This window comes from Cetorhinus maximus, chromosome 15, assembly GCF_964194155.1.
Source record: "Cetorhinus maximus chromosome 15, sCetMax3.hap1.1, whole genome shotgun sequence".
NCBI classification, from domain to species: Eukaryota; Metazoa; Chordata; class Chondrichthyes; order Lamniformes; family Cetorhinidae; genus Cetorhinus; species Cetorhinus maximus.
The window spans coordinates 97,829,756-97,854,373 of NC_135893.1; the positions used below are offsets into that span (position 1 = coordinate 97,829,756).

General features: G+C 44.9%; 1 protein-coding gene across 3 annotated transcripts in view; it reads right to left on the reverse strand.

The window, feature by feature from the left end:
* Positions 1 to 24,618, reverse strand: part of LOC144691261 (tektin-3-like) — an 81,277-nt gene that overhangs the window by 40,663 nt on the left and 15,996 nt on the right. For all 3 annotated transcript variants that reach the window (XM_078559309.1, XM_078559307.1, XM_078559308.1), the window contains exons 3-6: positions 22,528 to 22,611; positions 18,712 to 18,782; positions 11,796 to 11,939; positions 3,584 to 3,806 (exon numbers count right to left, since the gene is read on the reverse strand). In XM_078559309.1, coding sequence (XP_078415435.1) covers positions 3,584 to 3,806; positions 11,796 to 11,939; positions 18,712 to 18,782; positions 22,528 to 22,611 — 522 coding nt within the window. The remainder of the gene's footprint in view (positions 1 to 3,583; positions 3,807 to 11,795; positions 11,940 to 18,711; positions 18,783 to 22,527; positions 22,612 to 24,618) is intronic.

Here is a 24,618-nt window from a genome sequence, read left to right on the forward strand (position 1 = left end):
GAAAGTTCCCAATGACATAAATCAGCATTCAGATCGCTCGTCTCTAGTTCTGACAAAGTTTTGCATCTGGAATTTCTGTCCTCTGGTGGGCAACGGGTAAAAAACGCAAAGAAGTGGTTTGTGTAAGTTACACAGTTACACAGTTAAGTGTAATTGGTAATCCTATTGAACACTATCCCATTTACACCACGAATTATAGCACAGGCTTTCGCTCACATAAGACTTGGTCCATTTATGAAAGTGCGTTTACCATAATAAAACTCCTTAGGTTATTTCGCAAGAATGTTTTAAAACAAAATTTGACACAAGCCATATAAAGAAATATAAGGGTCAGATGGGCCAAAGTCATGGTCAAAGATATAGGTTTTAATGAGCTTCTTAAAGGAGGAGAGAGGGGTAAAGAGGTGGTGAACTTTAGGGTGGGAATTCCAGGGCTTAGGGCTTGGGCAGCTAAAGGCATGGCTGCCAATGGTGGAGCAATTAAAATTAAGGATGCACAACAGAACAGAATTAGAGGACAGCAGATAGCTCAGAGGGTTGTGGGGCTGGAGGAGATTACAGATATAGGTTCCAGTATCACAAATAAAACTGGAGGATAAATATTTGTCTTCTCTGTATGATCATAAGAATAGGAGAAAGGAGTAGTCCATTCGGCCGCTAAGCCTGCTCCGCCATTCACTAAGATCATGGCTGATCTGATTGTGGCCCTAATTCCACTTTCTTACCTGTCCCCTTGACTCCCTCCAGCCCCACCAAAATATCTGCACTCCTCTAATTCTGGCATCTTGCATATCACCAATTTTAATATCTCCACCATTGGTAGCTGTACTTTCAGTTGCCTAGGCCCCAAGCTCTAGAATTCCTTCCCTCAATCACACCACCTCACTTTTCTCCTTTAAGACACTCCTTAAAACCAATTTCTTTGACCAAGCTTTTGGCCACCTGACGTAATATTTCCTTATGTGGCTCGGTGCCAATCTTTGTTTCGTAATGCTCCTTGAAGCGCCTTGGGACATCTATTTATATTAGAGCCAGTAAATAAATATAAGTTGTTGTTGTTGTCGTCAATGAACTGGATGAAAGTGCACGCTTTCCAAAATAAATAATTTAACAGAAATGCTGTGGACAGAAATAGTAATTGTTTTTTTGTACGCTTCAGGACGTGGCAGCTGTGGCTCAGTTGTGGTAGCACCTCTCATCTCTGAGCACAAGGTACTGGGTTCAAGTCCCACTCCAGGCCTAGGCCCATAAATCACAGCTGACACTCCAGCGCAGTACGGAGGGAGTGCTGCACTGTAGGAGGTGCCATCTTTTGGATGAGATGTTAAACTGAGGCCTCATCTACCTGCTTGGATGGACGCAAAAGATCCAACAGCATTATTTCAGAGAAGAGTAGGGGAGTTATCCCTGGTGGCCTGTACAATTTTCATTCCTCAATCAATATCGCAAGAACTGACTATCTGATCCTTATCATGTCCCTGTTTGAGAGAGTTTGTTGTGTGCATATTGGCTATGGCTTTTCCCACATTACAAAAGTTACTTCACTTCAAAAGTGGTTAGAAAGCACTCAGATTTCTGGTGGCTGTGAAAAACGTTATATAAATGCAAGTCTTCCTTTTTGTCTTCATCCAACACAAAATCTGATTTCCCAGGTACATCTGATTACAATGAGCTTGCTCAGGCCAAAAACAAGTGCTTACAATATTTCAATTTGTACCACAAAATTAACCTAGCTAATTCTTATAAAGGTCACGGAAATTGTTCCTGTCAGGGTTTCAGGTTTGCTGAGATGAATGGGGTGATGCACAGGGATCTGTGCCTGCAGTGAACCTGTTTTATTCAAAATCAAGTTTGATTTTAGGTTAAGCTGTATTCCCGAAAGAGAATTTAAAAAAAACATATCTTCACTGACAAAGGAATAGGAGCAACAATCTTCCCTAATACTCTCCAGCTAGGATTCAAATGGAGGGCATTCTTAAATTTAGCAGGTTAGTCAAATCTATCTAAAAACCGTTCAGTCTCATTAACAAGTGTGTCAGAAACAGAAATACCAGTGAAGTGGGAAAACAAGGACCTTGTCCTGATCAAATACAGGAAACATACTGAGGAATAGTGATCTGAAGGAAAATACAAAGTAGGATACACATCTCACGGATATGAGGGATTTTCTCAGTCCAAACAAGATGAAATTGGCCTTCACTAGTTGTGCCAAACCGGCTGGTTGTGAATCCGCAGCCTGTTTTACACCACAGGTGAGTTTTCTTTTCCAAAGGTATGGGTTGCAAGAGGAGGGAACGATCAGATAGGGAAGGTGTGCAGGGGAGGTGGGGAGGTGGGGGGATGATGGGAGCAGTGCGGATAATCAGGAGTGGGGGGTGGGGGTGCCGGGGGTGGGGGGGGAGGGGGGGAGGGGGGGGGGGGGTCAATGGAGTAACTGTGAGTGGGGGTGATTGATCTTGAGAGGGGTTGAAGCAGCCATTTTCAGGGGGAGGGCAGTGATCATCAGCAGCCCATGTTTTTCATATGGAGCCAGGAGGAACACCCATGCGCCTCCAGAATCCACATTCAGGTAGTTTTCTTTTTACAATCGTACCTTTTTGATAGCTGCCTTTAGCAGAACCTTTAGTTTTCCTGAATGCAGCCAGCCTGATGTCAGCTATTACACTCAGGGCAAGCTATTTTGGTAATAGAGCCATCAAGCAATCATTGTGTCCCTTATTTACATATGTAAAAGGACACACATTTTAAAGAGTGTTTTGATGCCCATACCAACATGGCAGGTGGCACAATTTCAGCTGAGGATTTTTGCGCCTACACTGCCAACATGTCAATGCTTTGGCTGCCCATTTTAAACCTGTAAAACAAGCAGTGTCATCACATTCCTACACCAGTATGTTCATCCCATCCCTGAGCTAGAAGTCCCAGAAGGGAAAGTAAAATGTTCCAATTCACTGTACCATCTATCACCACAGTCGTGGTATTTAGCTGCAAAGGTGATATAGAGAGGACATATAAACCGTGTCACCCATTCAGCTATGCCAGGTTTGGAAAATCAAAACTCAAGTCAGGAGTGTGATGGAAAATTCATCACTTGACTGGATGGGTGTTGACCCAACAACATTCTAGAAGCTCAATACCATCCAGAATAGAGCAGATTGGTTGATTGATGTATCCGCCAACAAACACCAATCTCCTCCACCTTTCCCCATCATTAGGGCACCGTAACTACAATATAGACTATCTACAGGCTGTACTGCTGCAGCTCACCAAGCTTACCATGATAGTACCTTCCCAGTCCATGATCACTATACAACCAAGAAGCAGCACTGTGCTGAAAACACCATCAGCTCCTCATTCCCATCCAAGTTACATTCTAGCTTGGACGTATACCAACATCCCTTCATTGTCACTTAGTCAACATCCTGGAATTGTCTAACCAACGCCATTGTAGGAAACTTTGTAACCATTCAGGAAGAAGGGCTTACGCTCCCTGCTCAAGAAAAGTAGAGATGGGGAGTAAAGCATCCATGTGAATGCTGCCTACATTTATGTATAATATATACATATTTATGTCATCCCTTACCTTTGACAGGTGCATCTGTAACTTTTTCTTGGCATCTCCAATTTCAAAGATGCGATGTGTAAATGCGAGATTGACATTGTTAAACTGTTTCCACAACTCCTCTGAAGTGGCAGCTAGAAGCTTTTCAAGCTCATCTCGCAGTCTTGCTGAAGCAGCCCGTTCACACTGTGAACGCAGAATGTTGTCTTCTGTAAACTTTAACCAGGAGTCAGGAGTTGAGATGCTAACAAAATAATGCATATTTGAATAGATCAATACAAGTGAACAGTACATTCATATAGGTTTGATCATTTAAAACCATGTTGAAAACTAAGGGGAGGTCTTGTGGCACAATGGGTAGTGTCCCTGCCTCTGAGCTAGAAGCCCTGGGTTCAAGTAGGACTTGATGGCGAAGGAAGGTGCATCCATAATGCAGCCAAAAGAGGCTGAGCATCAACTTGTAAATCCTTTAAACATACGCCAATGGCAGGCGTAAGAGCTGGAAAGATTCCTGGTCAGCCATGTGATGGAAAGAAATTGGAGGCTCTACCATCATTACCCATAGCTCTAGGCTACAACATGCATGGAAAAGTGTATGTTGCCACAGCAACTCAGACTTTTTGGGGGTCTAGTTGGCTGGATGGCTGGTGTGGATCAGATCAGTGCCAACAGCACAGGGTTCAATTCCCAGTCTGGCTGGAGTGGATTTGGGATCTGCCTTCTTGCCCTACCCATGGTAGAGATTGTGGTGCTCTGAGTCAGATCTGCCTTTGGGCAGAGAACTGAAGAGGAAAATTGAAAAATAGGCATTATTAAAAAACTTACAATATCTGCACAGAATCACGACCTGTTATATTCTTCCTCATAAAGTCCAGTTTTCAGTAAGCAAGTTTTGCCTTTTTTTCTGCATGTGTTTGACTGAAAATGACTGAGTAGAATTGGTATTTTGTAAACAACCAGAACACCATGAACCAAGTGTGCCACTTAAAATTATTTCAGCTTAGGAACCTATGAGTCAGTAGGCACAGTAGGGGATAGAAATATTGTTTGCTTAGTGGTAAAGAAATATAAGTTTACAAACTGTCTACCTCCACACCCACAGCCAATGGTTCAGAACATTAAAAAAGTGTTCGTCCAAATAGCCTCTTTGCCTCTTCCTGTGATGTGCACTTGAGATTATTACTTGTGGTTTGTTTATACTAAGCCAAGCTATAAGAATAGGAGATGGAACATACTCTTATTGGCATCATCATTTCCACATTTTATTTACAGATAAAAGATGCAAAGATGGAAAAAGACAACCAATTGATTTCCTCTGACACCGAAAGCACTTGGGCATTTCCTCTGGTATATCAGCAAAGGCTGGGAGCACAACATATTGAGAGTTTTGTATGGTAAACATGAACTCCACTACTCTGTCAGCAGAGGAGGAGAATGGCTATCAGGTTAACCAACATATTGACGCTAGACATCACTGCCAAACGTTTTGAGAGGAGGCCAGCTGTTCTTGATTGGAAAATGATGTTCAGGGCAGGAAATATGTAAAAAGTTATTGCCTTCCCTCTGAGGTTTTCCTCTTCAAAAACATGACACCACATGCTTGTTGGTTCTTTCATCTGGGAAGTCAAAGGCCACAGTTATTCCATGGCTAATACCAATGCCGAGCTCATTTGACAAGAGGTAAACATGCAATTTACCAAGACAGCTACAATCAGTTTACAGTTTGCAGAACTCATGAAACCCATGCCTATATGATTAAAAAGTCGCATTGACAATCGACAATGGGAGACCAGTTTTAGACTGTCAAGTGGAGAAACAACCATTCTATCCATTTGTACTAATGTAGATTTGGAAAAAAATGTGTTTGCTAGCAGCTCCTTCCTCCGCCAAATGATCTAATGCTTTTATTGGAGCAAAGAAGCCATAGCCGATGGAAGGAGTTATCTGGTTGTAATACCTGAGCCAGACAAAACAGAGCATGGCTCAATTTACTCCTTGCCCTTTCCTCTTTAAGAGTAAAAATGCGTTGCTCCAGGGCAAATTCCAGAGAAGAGTGCAAGAGTATATCTTCACTTCCTTCAAAATCCCTCTCCCACTTTCACTCATGTAGGAATCAGCAACTTATTGCACCAGCTGAGCACAGGGAACAACCAAGTCAACAATGGATCGATTGCCACCTACTTTCAGATTGTGCTAGAATCTCCACATTAGATGGAAAGGTGCAACTGCTTCATTTAGTCATGTTTCTTGTTGCCAATTTTAATCATTGTCTTTTGCTCCTTCTCTGAAGGTACTGACCTCACACCCCTGCCCCCGCAACTCAGTACAATTCCACATGCACTAGGCTCCTAGTACCACATGTCCTTTCTTTGCAGGTGACCCTGGGCAGCAAGTGTTGGTAGGTTGGTCAATGGTGAGATTTAAAAGACATCGACAGGCCATGCGGCTCTGAGCCAATGAGTATGGATGAGGACTTCCAGCAGGAGTAACAATCATTAATGGGATTCCTGGTCAGCTGGTCCAGCTCAGCTAGTCAGACAATTGAATTTAATTATAAATGCATATGAAATTGAGGGTAGTTCAGATACTCTTGTACATCCTTGAATGTGTGATCATTGGCAGGATGGTCTTCATGCAATAAGCGTAGCTCGTGAATAGGATTCCCCACCATTCCTACAAACTCAAAAAATTACCTGCCTAACTTTATTTATATACATTTTGCCATGTATCCACCACAAGACGGTAGATACTTCACGCCTGTCAGGCGATTGACTTCCTTCATGTCGAGATTCAACCATTTCAAAGTGACCTTTCAAGGAATTGTGTAGCAATGGACTTAAGATGCTCCAGTTTGTTCTCAACCTGTTCATGCAGGACAGGAGGTTGAGAACCTGCACAAGGCATTTCAAAAAGGGCAGAGAACACTCCAGAGGAAACGTGAAGACAGGTTAACCTTCATACACACAAAGCTGTGTCATATTCACCAATCGCAGGTGAATCATCGCTGAAAAACAAAACAGTTTCTTACTTTTAATGTAAAAACCCCAATATACCTGGCGCAAGGGTATTTGCCGCCTTAGATGAACCTTTAGGTTGTTGCCTCTCCCCATCCCCACAATTGACTTTCAAAAATAAATACAGTAACCTGGTCCCACTCTCACAACTGCTGAAAATTGTCCAACTCACGGGTGGTTATCATCCGCAGCCTGACCTCAGCCCTCGCTCTGGTCTCAGCTTCCCAAGTGCCAATCCACAGGCCCCGCTTTTGCAGCACCGTGTTTCCTCGGCGCCATTTGGATTTGCATGCTCCACTCCTGCACCTCTCGTGAGGCCTCAACACCCCCATCACGTGATCATCACCCAGATCGGGGCGGGGAAGGTGGGAGCAAGGAAGGGGAAGCGATTGGATAGTCAGCGAGCACGTGCATGCGGAGGGAAACGTCCGGGAGGCAGCGAGCATGCACGGGAGGTTGGTGGGCAGGGCCGGGAAAGAGCTGCTCGCTGCTGTTGCCTGTTAGAAAATTCTAGAGGGACAGGGAGGAAGGGAGGAGGGACTGTACTGAAAGAGCATTGTGCCACGCTCAGGCTCACTATAGAGTCATATCAATATTATTCCAGAATGAAAAAAATCTGCAAAAACTGGGAAATAAGAATTCTGGTCGGAACTGGTCTTGTGCACCTTAAAATGGAACACCGTTAAAAACTGGGAAACTGGCCCGAAATGCTTTTTCCCTTGGTTTCAGAATTCAGACTGCAGTTTTTTGCTGTGGTGTCAGTGAGCCACGGCTGCTGCCCCCCCAAATCTTGCCACCCTAGGTGACTGCCTAGTTTGTCTCATGGTTGTGCCAGTCCTGTTCCAAGGCGTGGTCCAGGGCACAGGAAATAAGTGCTTCAATGTGGTCTGACACCAAATCTTTCCAATTTTGGGCAAGGCTCCAACACACACACTTTGCCTGTGTACAATCATTGCATGACAAATCCTGGGAGGAGACTTGCTCTAGTTGGCTTCTTAAAGGGAAACCTGTGGTTTCGCTTGTCAGTATAATTTTTTTGACGTTTTCATATTTGCAGCTCTGTGTCACTCTACGCCTTTAGTTCCTCTTGCTGGGTGATCTGCCAGATATGCATTTTTTGCATATACTCTCCTTGTTCTCTGTTGTTCCTGGCCTTTAAGATCAATCTTTTACCTTTGCACGCCTGACAGAGACCCTCGCCTGCTGGTAGAAGGCATCAGCATTCAGGCCCCTGCTGCTTACGATTTTCCACTATGCAGTCACAGCAATTGAGAAATGCAAAGCCAGATGTTTATTCTCTTAAGTTACGGCATCCAAAGTGGAGGTTCTGAATGAGCTACATGATATGGTTCAGGAAGAGGGGTTCACTACAAGCTGACAAACGTGGGTGAGAAAAAGAACTTGGGATGGTTTATTGGTACCTTGTCATGACCCCAGACCTACATTCGTTGAGCCCCTGCACCTTTCTAGGAATGTCAGAGGAAATCTAACCTTGTCGGTTGAGCTTCACAAGATATTGCTCAATGGAGATCAGAGTCAGAGCACAATGACGTAGCAATGCTGAAGTATGCTGACGATATGGGGCTGGTGGGTCTCACAAGGAAGAACAAAAGAAACTAGAAACTCAGTGAAGGAGGTTGTAAAGTGGTGCAATAACAATTCTCTTAAACTGAGTGAAAACAAGACGAAGGAACTAGTTATAGACTTTAGGAGGAAGCCCAGTTAATGATATTATACCTGTGAAGATTCATGATGCGGACATTGAAGTAGTTACTAACAACAGGCATCTAGGTATCAGAGTAGATGATAAGTTGACTCGGAGGGAACAGCTGGACAGATGTGGTGGCCAAGGGAAATACCCAATTATACTGCCTCAGAAAATTAAAATCCTTTCGAATTGATCCCACAATCATGAAACTCTTCTATACGATTGTAGTTGAGAGTGTTATCCTTTTTGAATGTCTCTACCGGTATTGTTGCCTTAGGAAAGCAGACTGCTTTAGGGTACGGAGGTTATTGAACCCCCAGGCAGGAAGGGTATTTGATGATCAGATTTTTCATGCCAAAATCTGCTCTCAAAGAATTTTGACGAAAATGAAGAGCATCATGAACAATGAGAAACACCCCTTGTCTCAGTATTACTGCTGGTGGTGTGCAGGGAAAAGGCTTCAATCCCTCAGATGCCGAACAAATCAGTTCCTGAACTCGTTTGTGCCCATCTCTATAAGAAAGAACGTTTAAGAGGAGTTTGGTGTATGGATGAGGATATATGCACTCAGGGTGGGACTCTCTAATTATTTTAATGTATTGGAATAGTTTTTAATACATATTTTAACTAAAGTTAGATCTCTGTGATAGGGTAATTTCTTTCTTTTATTGTTATTAATTTCTATGTAATTTTTTAACAAATGAGCAACATACGTGAAATGAATTTCTGAATGGATGATGAAGTGAATTGATGAGTTGATGAGTTCTACCATCTGCTGCAGGACAGCCAGCAGACAAAATGGAACTGGATGGCTTCCAAAAAAGTGAAGGATTTCACTCATGAAACTTTCATGGCAACAGATCTTACCAAATCATCTGCCACACCAGGCTGTTTGCAATATACATATGTCTGAAGCATCAGACATATATTTGACAAGAGGCCAGTACATATGGAAAGGAAGCATCCTTGGTGGGGCGGGGGTGGTTGGGGGATGGGGCGGGGGGGGGGGGGGGGTGAGAGTAGAAGTGAGTTGTTGACTGGCTTGGGCATGAAGGTGGCGATGCAGCCACAATCTGTGCCAAACTGGGGAGTTCAGAGGCAGGCCCAAAACTGGACCTCAGGCCATAATCCGGCCAAATAAATGGCACTTGTACCACTTCCATGTGAACGAATTTCAGCTGTAGCGGCCTCAGGTGAGTCCTGGGATGAGGGTGGGGGAGGACAGTAGGTGCGAGGGCCAACTGCACCCATCAGAATTCCTAGCGAACTGGAAGAGGCACTCCTGCTCCTCCCAATGCCACTACCATCTAGAAGGACAAGGGCAGCAGATAGATGGGAACACCACCACCTGGAAGTTCCCCTCCAAGCCACACACCATCCTGACTTGGAAATATATCATCGTTCCTTCGCTGTCACTGGGTCAAAATCCTGGAACTCTCTCCCTAACAGCACTGTGGGTGTACCTACATCACAGGGACTGCAGCGGTTCAAGAAGGTAGCTCACCACCACCTACTCAAGGGCAATTAGAGATGTGCAATAAATTCTGGCCTAGCTAGCGATGCCCACATCCCTTGAATGAATAAAAAAACATGATTTTTTTTTTGTCTGTGCAGTGGCAGCCAATGCCTCGGACACCTCCACACCAACGCCTAGACATGAATATCCTGAGGGGCTAACAAAGATTTTAGGCTCCTCATTGACAACTGTCTGTTTTCAGCAGCCACCACTGATCTTTCTCAGGACAAAGAACGTTGGTCCTCAAATCTGAGCTTTGTTCTGCCTGTTTTGTGCCCATAAAACAGGCACAACAAGATTCAATTTCTACCTAGCGCTTTCACTAAGTAGCAGAGTGCCTTCAAGTGCAAAATGCTGTAAACGGCATCATCGTTCTGCCTATTATCTCCATGGCCTACCTGAACAAAAATGGTTTGCATTCACATAACATTGAGGTGATAACAGATAATTCTCTTTATGCACATCAATAAGTGTCAATGAGAAACAAACACTATGCCCTCAATGTGTGGCATTCAACAGTGGTTGCATTTGCAGCAGAGGGAAATTGGGGGATTTCCTCTTGGGAGACTATGAGGTTAACATCTGCCTCCATGATTGGTGACTCCACTGGCAAACTCCGAAAAGCTCTTGAGTGCCTCTGATCAAAAGCCCTGTTTAGTGTTCCAGGTGTGCCAACTCCACCTGCAAGAAGTGTGCCTTTCAGCTTTGACACAGTGACAAGAGCAAGTGTAAAGTGGAAGTGGATTGACAGTGCTTGAAATGCCAGAGTGTGCAAGAATTCCCAGATTAGATTGGTGCCATTGTTGACTTGCACCCACATGCACAGGAAGAGAGGAAAACACTTACCTCAGGCTTCCATCCGAAAATAGGAAAATTCTTCCTCCGTTGTAGGCAGGTACTGGGATGTGAATGCATTGACCTCGCTGGTGATGTTCCTCCAGCAGGTTCGCACTTGTACTTTTACTGAAGAGCAAATTCAGCCCCTGAATGAGGACAGTCTCCTTTGGGTGTACCTCCTGCAGCCATTCCTCCAAGTCTTCAGTGTCCCAGGAAGTACTTTTGCTGAGGTTTCACCTGTTCTATTGTGAACAAGTAGTTCTCTATTGTTCTACCAGCTTCTCCTTTAATGACAAGCTGAGGTTTCTTCAAGAGTTGCTGCCTCATCCAATTTCACACTCCCCCAGGCCAAGTATGCTACAGGCCAAATGACCTGGGCATGCTTTTCATATGATGGGGCAAGACACCCATTGGGACCTTTGGCGCAGGCCACTCTCTAAGCTGTGACACAGAGCTATTCAACTTCAGTTTTGTCATTAGCAGAAAAACGAGACATCAGTGCCAGCGTCTAGCACGTGTAGATCGGGTACAGTATGCTGGATAAAGCTCTCGCCATTCTATTCCATTAAATCCTACAAAATAACTTGAAGGACATCAGCAAGATGGTTTCAGAATAAATGGGGTTAATCCCAGCATTCAAACCGTGGACAGAGGAAAGTCACATGAACTCAGGGGGAGTAGATCTTGAACTGCGCGATGGTGTAAACGGGTTTTAGTGAGTCGACAAGCTGTTTGACAACTCTCCCAACTTTAATCTCCATTGAGCTTCAGAGTCATTTCCACAAAGTCAGTGGAAACAAAAATGGAGAGAGATGTAAACTGGATTGCCAACTCACCGTTATCCAGCTTATACTATCACGTGAAGTCAAGGCCTATCCCATTTTGCATTGTCCACCAATATCACCAAAAAGCAATTTCTCGGGTACGGTGCTCTATTGTACCTCAGCCTCAGAATAGCTCCCCTACTGGTTTAATATAATAATTGCAATTCTCTCATCAGCCGTCCTTGCAATGAGTTCTTGAAAACAACCAATCTCATGAGTCCCATTGCGCATGCCATACTATTCTGATGACCTCGCTGCTAAACTTTGAACGTCTTAACCTTAGATTTAACATTTTCAGAACAGAGAATAGTGTCAGGCTAAGGCTGGCACTTACGTGGCATTCACTTGTTCAATTCCACAGTAATAGCTGATACCATCTGAGGTATTCTTCAATTGGTGTGCCTTATCATCTATCCAGTACGCTGCACATTTGTCACACAGATCCCGTTCCAGTTCATGCTGAGCTGCCCTGTTGTTCCTATTTTAATAGAAAAGTAGTATTCATATTTGCAAGGTTACTTCACAGAAGAGTGTACATGACCCAACCCTTTCCTGTAAGAGAATACTATACAGTTGCACTCTGTGTACTGTTGCTTAAAAGCTGGTCGACAGGTTTGCTATGAACTGCTTGGTCGTTCAATTTGATCGCTGTAGGCCAATTTTCACAGATTGTTCTGCCGATTTATGATCAGCATCACAACAGGTAGAGAAACCAGCAAGGAGGAAGGGGGAAAACGGCCAGACAATGCCAATTGAATATCTCCTTTCTGTTTACTTTTTGTAAAGGTGACAAACTAAACGGTGCTAAAGGTTTGGTCTAGTGGGGAAAGCTACAGCACTGAAAAAGTCAAACTAACACTTGATGTTTCCCCCCCAACAGCCCCCCCGCCCCCCGCCGACCCCCCACACCACCCCCCCGCCGACCCCCACACCCCCCCCGCCGACCCCCACACCCCCCCGCCCCCCCCGCCGACCCCCACACCCCCACCAACCCCCCCATCCCCCCCAACCCCCCCCACCCCCCCACAACCCCCACCACCCCCCCCGACCCCCACACCCCCACCACCACCCCCAACCCCCACCACCCCCCCCACTAACCCCCACACCCCCACCCACCACCCCCCCCCCCCAGCCGACCATCACACCCCCACCGCCCCCCCAACCCCCACCACCTCCCCCCCACTAACCCCCACACACCCACCACCCCCCCCAACCCCCACCCCGCCCCCGCCGACCCCCACCCCCCCACCACCCCCCCCTCACTAACCCCCACACCCCCACCACCCCCCACCCCCCCAACCCCCACCACCCCCCCAACCCACCCCCCACCCGCCACCCCAACCCCCACCCTCCCCCCCCCCCCCCCCCCCCACTAACACCCCAAAAAAAAAACACGAGCAAAAGGAAAATACTGGTCATGGCCTCATTATTCTGGTCTGAAGGAAAGGTTTGGATTTGATTAATGCTGACTGGTATTTTTCATCCTTCCAGCCAAAAGTTTAAAAAAACCATATGTTCTACTATTCTCATAAAAATCTGCTCATTCACAGTGCAGGGCAACCTCTTTGTGAGTCAAATTGAAAGATTAAAGAATTTAAGTTCTCCAGTCAATAATGAACAAGATGTTTATGTATTTTGGCGTATTACTCTGGCACAAGACAAAACTAAACAGTAAAACAAGCACTTGCGTGGTAAGTCCCCATTACGCGCATGCCCAAAAAATTGCCATTGCATCCTGCACCTCACTCCCAAGGAAATTAGAGGAGCAGCTGCACCAACAATGGCAGTATGTTTAGTCAAAGGTTAATAGTTAAAAGCTCTAAACTCAGGGCCGGAATCTAACTTGGGCCACTGGTGGGATTGGGGTACCTTAAAATGACTATGCTGCATTTATTGCCTTGTTCCCTCTCTGACCCTGCCTTCTGGCATTTGTTTTGGTGGGGGTTGGTTGGGGTGGCAGTGGGCAGGGTGTTCTTTACAAGGTAGCAGCGGCCTGAGATTGCCTCAGGGGTCCTATGTACGTCATAGTGTCCTATCTACATGCAAGTATGCACAGGGAATCCTGCTTGGTGTAAATAGGAGGAGGCAGTGGCCATGGTGGTATTGTCACTGGGCTAGTGTTCCAGAGACCCAGGGAAATGCTGTGGGCACCCGGGTTCACAGCCCACCGTGGCAGAGAGTGAAATTTGAATTCAATGAAAGTCTGGAATTAAAAGTCTGATGGTGACCATGAAACTGTTGTCGATAGTCGTAAAAACCCATCTGGTTCACTAATGTCCTTTGGGGAAGGAAATCTGCCGCCCTTAATTGGTCTGGCCTACATGCGACTCCAGACCCACCAGCAAGTCTTAAATACCCTCTAAACAAGGGCAATTAGGGATGGGCCACAAAATGCTGGCCAAGCCAGTGACGCCCACATCCCACAAACGAATGAAAAAAACAAACTGACGAGACTGTAGCGTTGTCTGACCCACTGCACTTTCCAGAGTTGTCATTTTTCATGGACTGTATGAGACAATTTGCTCACTGGTATTCTCCACATTTTGCGCCACTGATCTACAAAAAGGCTGGCAGTTGATAAAAATCATCAATATTGCCCATTAACACTGCCAACTCAAGTGTTCACAAAAACAGCACCAGGTGCCAAGCTTGGGCAATGTTGCAGACTCAAATCCACTCTCCCCCCACCTCCCCAGCCCAACTTGACCACACAAAAAATAAAATTGGCCATACATATTGAATAATTGATCTTTCCAAATTCATCCTTGTCATCAAATATTTTGTCAAATTTGTGGCTCTTTCAGTCAATTAAATTGATTCATGTGCCCATTCATTAACTCCCAGTTCCAATGGAATTGATCAGCACACACACACATGCTGGATCCAGAAAGGAATTGTGCTGTGCGTGTTATTTACACTGCTGCAAGGGTTGGAGGAACACTAGTCAGCAAGCTAAAGTCAGCTGGAAATTTGCATTTTAGCACTTTCAAAGTCAACAGGGTCCCCAGCCACCCGCTGAAGAAATGGTTTGGGAAGATTCCCCCTGCTCCCCTCTATACAAAAGCTGCATTAAGCAGCCTCCTGAAATTTTCTTTAATCAAAATGATTTCCTGCATTATTTCTCCTTCGTCTGATGCCTTCCTGGCACAAGATTTCAATCGTTCCCAGCTGTGGACCTCTCATATTCCAAATAGCAAATTATCAGGGCTAATCCTCATATTCCTCGATCCTGTTCTTAACCAGGCAAACACCAATCTCATTTTTTTTTTTAAGTAAGTTAACAGTAATTACATATCCGGGAGCCTATTCTATATGCAATATCCACCACGCCAAGAGGCAAAATGCATTTTAATCTCAAAGCTAGCTTTAAGAGTATAAGAAATAGGAGCAGGAGTACAGCATGCAGCCCAAGCCTGCTTCACTAATCAATAAGATCATAGCTGATCTTCTACCTCAACTCTACTTTTCCGCCCTATCCCCTTATCCCTTGATTCCCTTAGTGCCCAAAAATCTGTCAAACTCAGTCTTGAATATACTCAATAACTGAGTATCCACAGCCCTCTGGGGTAGAGGCATTATTAATTTTACACTCACGTTCTAGCTTCTGTAATTATGTATCGGAAGATGAGCCCTTTCACTCTTGGAGTTGGCAGTGTGCTAATTTGAGGCATTGCTTAGAAGTACTGGGCCCGATTTTCCTCTGTTAAAGACACCGCCCTAGCCCTGCCCTGTATGAGGACATAGGGTGTTGAGGACAGGAGAAGTGGGTCTCTACTCCTTTTGCTTAGGGTATACACTCTGGTGGGCCAGGATCTGGGTGAAAGGTCATTATAATGTATAAATTACATGGGAGCATGGGTAATGGGCAGGATTGTGAGAGGTTGGGGAGGGTAGAGGCCGGGATTGATCAAAGTGGGAACAATTGGTGGGAGGCACTGGAAGTGGGTGGGGTTGGGGTGACACTGGGGCCATCATATGCCTAGTTTCCATATGAAGTTGGAAGGATCTGAAGTGGTCCTTCCTGCTCCACGCTCAAACAAACACCTTGTTGGCTGCAGCAAGCAGTGGATTCTTTATGTATTGCATGTGTAACACACATTGAAGAGTGGTGGAGGTTTGGAACACTCTTCCACAAGTGGCAATGGATGCTTGATCAATGATTAATTTTAAATCTGCAATTTATAGATTTTTGTTAACCAAAGGTATTAAGGGATATGGGGCAAATCTGAGTATATGGAGTTAGGTCACAGATCAGCCACGGTCTCCTTGAAAAGCAAAACAGGCTCAAGGGGGTAAATGGTCTCCTGCTGTTCCTATGCTCACTAGGCCCGATGGTTTTCCTGAACTTCCAGCTTGTTAAACAGTACTTCCTACCGTGTGGTTGAATTTCGAGGCCATAATGTTTATTATTTATTGTTTAAAATGATTCTTTCCACCATTACTGGTGTCGAAGGGTTTGGTTTCCAAGTGAGATTCCCCCTCTCTGGGTGGTTGGGAAGGGGAGGAGAACATCCTCTGAAGAGCTGCCAGGCAAGCTGGGCTGCACAAGACGTGCTCCGCATCCACCTGCCCGTCCTGAGCATCCACACCTGGACATAGAGGTGACCAAACCCCTATTTGAATAGTGCTACCTCTAAAAGTTGGATGTGACAGGAGGTCAAATAGCACAGATATGTGAATAGGCCTATTGTGCTGAATGACTCCTCAGAAGCAGCTGAGTCACAACGCATCATGATTTACAACGAGTTGCATGAAAGGAAGCATCCCAGGGTGATCAACAGCCAGCAAAACCTGTCAGGAGACCACAAATCATATCTGAGGCATCGTCACGCCTATCTGGTAACAGGTACACAGGGTGGGAGTCTGCAGAGAGCCATGGAGCTTAAACATCTGCTGTGAAGACAGCTGCTGTTAACATGCACAACAAAACAAGCAACTAAGTGACAGAATTGGTCAACCGTGTCCTCAAGCCTGCACATATGAGCTTTTCTTTCCTTTTGTCTTGCTTGTGATTTCTTAATCCCCGTCTATTGCCCCCTTCAGTCTCAGCAGAGGTTGCTAACACAGCATTTGACCTTCTCCTCCACTCTTCATTGCTCTCCCCTTTCCCTGGTGCAATCCCTTTAAATTTCACTGCATTACAACAATGACTACACTTCAAAAGAAGTGCTTCATTGGCTGTAAAGTGCTTTGAGATGCCCTGAGGTGAAAGGTGCTATATAAATGCACGTGTTTCAATTCCTCTCCCACTTACAGGCAATTTTCCATTCCCAGCATCACTGTACGCCCCATTCATATCCAACGCCCAATTCATATCTAACGCTGCACATTAATCAGTGAAGAATTACGCAGCTGAACTGACCTAGGAGTTTGAGTGCTTTTTGCTACAACACCATTCCAGTGGTATTAGTGCCAATGCTTAATCTCTGAAATATCATTCACAGCAGTAGAGGAAAATTAAAATGCAAGTGCCAGGACAGGGGAGTTAAAATTCTGAAAGTTTTTGGAAAGGCTCTGAGGGCCTACTTTTGAGATGGATACTTTCAGCATCAGACATGGTGGCCCGAATGGCCGCCTTCAGTGCTGTATCGTTCAACGATTCAATGATCATTGTTCAGCCCCACCCATCTTAAAACCTTGGCATCATGTGGGCAGAGTCTTGTAGGGACAGAACTCCCTCCCATTTTCCACTATCAACACTCCCCTTGGACTAACGCTGTGGCAACAAGCAGCTATACACAAAAAAACTCAAGCTATGGTCTCCCTGGCTGAGAGAGGTAGCAGATGACATAGTCTTGACTGTCTGCCATTGTCATTCATGACCGAGCTGTTTGGAGATGCGGGTGATAATCGAGGGCCAGGGAATGCAGTGGAAAGAAACATATAAACATACCAATTAGGAGCAGGAGTAGGCCATTCAGCCCCTCAAGCCTGCTCCACCATTCAATAAGATCATGGCTAATCTGATTGTGGCCTCAACTCTGCATTCCTGCCCACCCTCGATCACCTTTGACTCCCTCGTTAGTCAAGAATCTACCTACCTCTGCCTTAAAGATATTCAATGACCCTGCCTCCACTGCTCACCGGGGAAGAGAGTTCCAAAGACTCACGATCCTCTGAGAGAACAAATTTCTTCTCATCTCCGTCATAAATGGGTGATCTCTTATTTTTAATCTGTGTTCCCTAGTTCTGGTCTCTCCCACAAGGGGAAACATTCTCTCAGGATTTGCCCTGTCAAGTTCCCTCAGGATCTTATGTTTCAATAAGATCACCTCTCATTCCTCTAAACTCCAGTGGATACAGGCCCAGCCTGCACAACCTTTCCTCATAAGATAACATCCCGTCCCAGGTATCAGTCAAGTGAACCTTATCTGAACTGCTTCTAACGCATTTATATCCTTTCTTAAATAAGGAGACCAAAACTGTACACAGTACTCCAGATGTGGTCTCAACAATGCTCTGTTCAACTGTACCAAAACATCCCTACTTTTATATTCCATTCCCCTTGCAACAAACAACATTCCATTTGCCTTCCTAATCACTTGCTCTAGCTGCATACCAACCTTTTGTGATTCATGTCCCAGGACACCCAGATCCCTCTGTACCTCAGAGTTATGCAATCCCTCTCCATTTAAATGACATGCTACTTTTCCATTCTTCCTGCCAAAGTGGACAATTTCACATTATCCTACATTATACTCCACCTGCCAATTTTTTTTCCCATTTACTTAACCAACACCTGGCCAATTTTTGACTCCTCCTTCTAAAGGTGTGGCTGAGATCAGAAATTGTACAATATTGGCTATAGTACTTGAGGGTCAATACAGTGAAATACTTTTGTTTTGTTATATTGTGTGCTGGGATGATCAACATGGATCCAATAGAATTCTCTCTCTTCATGTAACATCCTTGTCGACCGAGGGTTGCTAATCATGGCTTATGCCATGATATCACCATGAGCAAGGTGAGGAGGTTGGCCCCAAAAACTACCTCAACAGGTAGGGAGATTGAAACTGCAGCACATACTAACCATCTAGTCAAGTGAGCTAACCGTACATCAGTAGAATGAATCATCGAATTAAATATCATGCAGTGCATTTTCTGAAACCTTACTTTCATGTCCACGATTTTCCAATGCATACTCAGTGTGCAAGGCATCAGAAAATATACCCTCAAAGTGATTGTATCCAGCAAAGTTTCACTCAATTCTAAAGCGCAACAGCAGGATTTTAAAAAAAAGTTTTACTTACGCAAGTTGTACAGAAGCTCTCTCTATGCCCCTCTTCAATCTTTCTTGAACACATTTGACTATTCTCATTTCCTTTGAAGAAACAAAAACAGAAAGCTTGGAGTATTTTCTGGTAAAATTGGATAACTTCTGTGTGGTTATGGACGGATTCTATGCTAGGTCAGGCCCCAGTGCACCCTGGGAAATTCCACTTGATCTGGGAAGGGAGTGGATCTTCCATCCTTTATAAAGGCCAGTGATGTAAAGGGAGTGGAGCAAAGGGCAGAGACTCCCAGTTGCCTTGATCCCACCTGCCAGACGTGTGGTGGAAGCCTGCAGCTGAACGAGATGAGGATCATTGATCTCCAAAACAGTGGAAATTTGAGCGGGTCCAGACCAGGGAAGCAACTTGGACTCTTGAAGAACAGAGAAGCATTTAAGAATTTGTAAATTATTACAGGCCCCTTACAGTTGAAAATTTATTTCTTCGAAGGTGAGAAATGGAGCAGCCCCTACAGATGGCAGTAAGCACCAGGGCTTTTGCCACTTCATCATCCCCAACCAGGATTTCCCGCCTCCCTCCATGCTGGAACTTCCTCACTTGGTGCACGCAAATGGTGGTGGGGCAATTGGGCCCTGCATAATCCAGCGGAATTCCCTCCCACCTATCCCACTTCCCAGGGCCGTCATATGGAAGGTGATAGTAGGGAACAGAAGTAAAGGCCCAAGTTTCCTGAGTGGAAGGAGAGGAGGTTGAAGCAGCCTCCTTTCTCCAAGTGGGGCTCAGCACTTCCCTGCTGAAGACATTACTCTTTGCCGAGGCCCTTACAGCTGTCTTAATCCCAACATTCCGGGTGAATCTACCTCTTTAAAGGTCCCACACTGCCTCTCCTGGTGATGCAGCAGCTTCCCCACTGCAGCAGCTTCATGGTTACATGGGCAGGGTTTTCACATGTTCACAGGAATTCTTCCATGACCCACTGTGCACCTGGAATGAACCTTGACCCAGGAAAATGGGCAGAGACTGGGGCCAATACAGATCAGTGGGGAGAGAGGGAGGTGGGAGGCGAAGTCCTGCGCTGCCAGAATTCTGCCCCAAAAGGAAGAGAATACCCCCTCTTTGGAGGCGACTTTGGTTGTGGGCAGTAGCAGCCACGGCAAAGCAGCAGCCTGTGCCCTGAATCTTCTGGTCATCGTGCGGGGGCAGGCTCTGCTTGCCGACGCGTAAAACGACACATGGTGACATCGGGCGTGATCGGCTACACGCCCGCCCCACGCCCGCTTCTGAACCGCCTGCCCAACAGGCAGAAAATTCCCCCCCTGTTTCACAAACTTCCCGTCCTACCTCACTAACGTGACAGTCATCAAAAAGTTGGGCGATTTTAATCCACAAACTCCAGGGAATGAACTGTGACCTTTCTAAATACTGAAGACTCCCGCGGCAGAATACCAAGAGAACTGCTGTCAAAGAAGGGGTTTCATTAGGGTTACACTTATACGAACTAATCACCTGCATCGAGTTGTAAGAGTCGTTGTCCTGGATGTTGCCTCTTTATAAAATAACATATCATGGAAGGCGTAACCATGCACTGAGCCATAAAGTAGGACATCGGTTGGCACTCCTGGCTTTTCACACATTTGAGTTTCTATATATGCCAAGTAGCTGCGCTTGACGTAAATCGGGCCATCTGAGTTTGTTGATAAAAATCAGCAGGGTCCTGCCTCCATACTTTTTAAAAATTCATTTACGGGATGTGGGCATCACTGGCTAGGCCAGCATTTATTGCCCATTCCTAATTGTCCTTGTGAAGGTGGTGGCGAGCTGCCTTCTCGAACCACTGCAGTCCCTGTGGTGTAGACGTTGGCTCTAACGCTGTGGTTGATGCTTCTCTGGAACTTGACTGCAGATAGAAATTTCCAAGACCAGGGATTCCCATCCATAACATATCAAACTCCAAAGTGCTGTAAATTTGAGTTCATTCAAAAATCCGCTGCCTCAATCTTCATTTGGCCTGTACACTCATCACCCCCATGCTCGCTGACCTCCATCGTCTCCTAGTCCAGCTACACTTCAATCTTAAAATTCTCATCCTTGTTTCAAATCCTTCCAGGGACTCGCCTCTCACTATCACTGTAACTTCCTCCAGGCCTATAACCTTTTGAGATCTCTGCACTCCTCCAATTCTGGCCTCTTGTGCATCTCTAACTTTCATCACTCTACTCTTGGCAGCCTTGGCCTTAAAGCTCTGGAATTTCCTACCTGTGCCTCTCACTTTCTTTAAGGCGGTCCTTAAGACATGTCTTTGACCAACTTCTTAATCACCTGCCCTAATAGGTCTTTACTGTTAAATTTTGTTTGAAGGCTATCAAGTGCCTTGGGACATTTTATTACATTGAAGGGGCTATATAAAAGCAAGCTATTGTTCTTCAAAGCAATATCCATTTCCTACAGATTTCAGTATCTTTGAAACTGCGCTATGTAGAAAAAAGTATTCCAACTGTTGCTGCAATACCTGATGTATATGGGTTTGGGGGTGGCGGGGGAAGAAAATCACACATAGGACATATGATTCTTTCAATATGATGTACTCTCTTCTTAATAATAGTACAATGGGTGGCAAATGGAAATTAAATTTTGAGGGCAAATCTCAGCAATAGTCAGTTTAATGTGCATCTTCATCTTGCAACACATGGAAACCTCCGCAACAATTTCACAACAGGCCTCTAAACAGTCAGACATTTACATTATTCATCTTTTCATGGGCGTTAGAGCCAATGGCCACAGCACTGACCTGGCTTTAAAAGACAGAATTCGGTATGACTTTCAGGTCACCTCAGTTAGATTGAGACTCTCCAAGCCCAACGTTCAACATTAACCTAAAAGCAAAATACTGCGGATGCTGGAAATCTGAAACAAAAACAAAAATTGCTGGAAAAACTCAGCAGGTCTGACAGCATCTGTGGAGAGAAAGGCAGAGTTAAAGTTTCGAGTCCGTATGACTCTTCTCCAGAGTTTCTCCGGCAATTTTTGTTTTGGTTCGACATTAACCATCGGATCTAAAAATCAAATCCAAAGTTTTGAAAGGAATACTATTGGGCATAACCTATATCTCACTATGTTAACAACTGCAGTGGTCTAATTTTTCACTTCACAGGTGCAAAGGGATTCAGTCTCAGTTTTACAAACACCTACCCCACTGATGTCAGCCTATCTGTGAACAATGCAGGCCAAAGCAGAACATTTGCTGATAAATTCACACAGGTCAATGAATATGACTGAGCTACAAAATGTATATACCAACTAATGGGTTCATATGACATTTATAACTGCTCAGGCAGTTTACATCATTGATATACAAGCTGTAATAATCAGATAGTTAGTCAGGGCTCCCTGACTCATCTTTGACTCATTTATGGTATCACTCAGACCCCTTGAATGTATTACTGCACAACAAACCATTCATATTATCTCCTGCTACATAACTGACACATACAACTGTGGAAGGACTAGAATTTATGTTCATTCCTGAAAATACCTTCATTTAGTTCAACACATAAGCAGTATTTAAGTCTTACCAATGCTCAGGACTACATTCTGATACAGACAGTGGCAGTGAAACATGGGGTTCAAAATCAATCACTGAATTATCAATGAAGTTTCGTTGCAACTGGCTATGCATGAGGTTTTTGCTCATTGGTGCCTGGTGAAAAATGGAGGTGTTCTACTATCTGCTAGCGAATCTGCAATGAATACTACTGCAATTATTGATAAGACACTACAGTCTGTCCTGACTTGAGTTTATTAGTGTGCACAGTGGTATCTCTGTGTGTAACTCACCTCAAGTAGCTGTGTCTCCACTTCATCATGGACTAGATCAATGCCTATCCTCTTTTCACGATGGTATAAACATTCTTGAACCATCTGAAATAAGCAAAAATAGCAATTACAAAAAGAACCCTCGTATTCAAGTTATACTTTCAGAGCATTTGATTTATGGGCTTGACTTAAAAGAAAAGACAACATTGTAGGAGAATAACAGAGGTTTAACAGTCTTCTTAATAGAATGGGTATGGGGATCATAAGCATGACATCAACATTCTCAAGTTCCCATTTGGAAGTTTATGCAGTCACAAGGCGGGAGAATTGCATACAGATTTCAGTTGATAATATATGGAAATGTCTTATTGGTTATGGAGTGCTTTGGATATTCTGAGATTTCAGGAAATTTCTTTCCTGAAAATCTATGCTAATGACAACTCAGAGCTAATCCACAGGGATAAGAATTGGAATGCATTACTTTTTTCTTATTCATTCAGGAAATGTGGGCTTCGCTGGCTGGGCCAGCATTTATTGCCCATCCCTAGTTGCCCTTGAGTAGGTGGTGCTGAGCTGCCTTCTTGAACCGCTGCAGTCCATGTGGTGTAGGTACACCCACAGTGCTGTTAGGAAGGGCGTTCTGGGACTTTGGCCCAGCAACAGTGAAGGAATGGCGAGATATTTCCAAGTCAGGATGGTGAGTGACTTGGAGGGGAACTTCCAGGTGGTGATGTTCCCATCTATCTGCTGCCCTTGTCCTTCTAGATGGTAGTGGTCGTGGGTTTGGAAGATGCTATCCAAGGAGCCTTGGTGAGTTCCTGCAGTGCATCTTGTAGATGGTACACACTGCTGCCACTGTGCGTCAATGGTGGAGGGAGTGAGTGTTTATGGATGTGGTGCCAACCAAATGGGCTGCTTTGTCCTGGATTGTGTCAAGCTTCTTGAGTATTGTGGGAACTGCACTCATCCAGGTAAGTGGGGAGTATTCCATCACACTCCTGACTTGTGCCTTGTAGATGGTGGACAGGTTTTGGAGAGTCAGGAGGTGAGTTACTCATTGCAGGATTCCCAGCCTCTGACCTGCTCTTGTAGCCACAGTATTGATATGGCTAGTCCAATTCAGTTTCTGGTCAATGGTAACCCCCAGGATGTTTATAGTAGGGGATTCAGTGATGGTAATGCCATAGATTGTCAAGGGGAGATGGTTAGATTTTCTCTTGTTGGAGATAGTCACTGCCTGGCATTTGTGTGACCCGAATGTTACTTGCCACTTATCAGCCCAAACTTGAATGTTGTTCAGGTCTTGCTGCATGCCAACATGGACTACTTCAGTATCTGAGGAGTCACAAATGGTACTGAATACTGTGCAATCATAAGCAAACATCCCCATTTCTGACCATTTGTTGGACGGATGGTCATTGCTGAAGCAGCTGAAGATGGCTGGGTCTAGGACATACCCTGAAGTACTCCTGCAGTGATGTCCTAGAGATGAGATGATTGACCTCCAACAACCACAACCATCTTCCTTTGTGCTACTTATGACTCCCCAACCAATGGAGAGTTTTCTCCCTGATTCCCATTGACTTCAATTTGTTAAGGCTCCTTGATGCCACACTCAGTCAACTGCTGCCTTGATGTGAATAGCAGTCACTCTCGCCTCACCTCATTTCTCTGTGTTTGGACCAATGCTATAAGAGGTTTGGAGCCAAGTGGCCCCGGCAGAACCCAAACTGAGCATCAGTGAGTAGGATATTGCTGAACAAATACCGTTTGATAGCACTAACAATGTCACCTTCAATCACTTTGCCAATGACTGAAAGTATACTGATGGCGCAGTTGTTGGCCAGATTGGATTTTTCCTGCTTTTTGTGGACAGGGCAGACCTGAGCAATCTCCCACATTCAGGTAGATGACAGTGTTGTAGCTGTACTGAAACAGCTTGTCCAGAGGCACCATTAGTTCTGGAGAACAAGTCTTCAGTACTATTGTCGGGATCCTGTCATGGCCCGTAGCCTTTACAGTGACCAGTGCCTTCAGCTATTTACTGATGTCATGTGGAGTGAATCGAATTAGCTGAAGGCTGACACCTGTGATGTTGGGAACCTCTGGAGA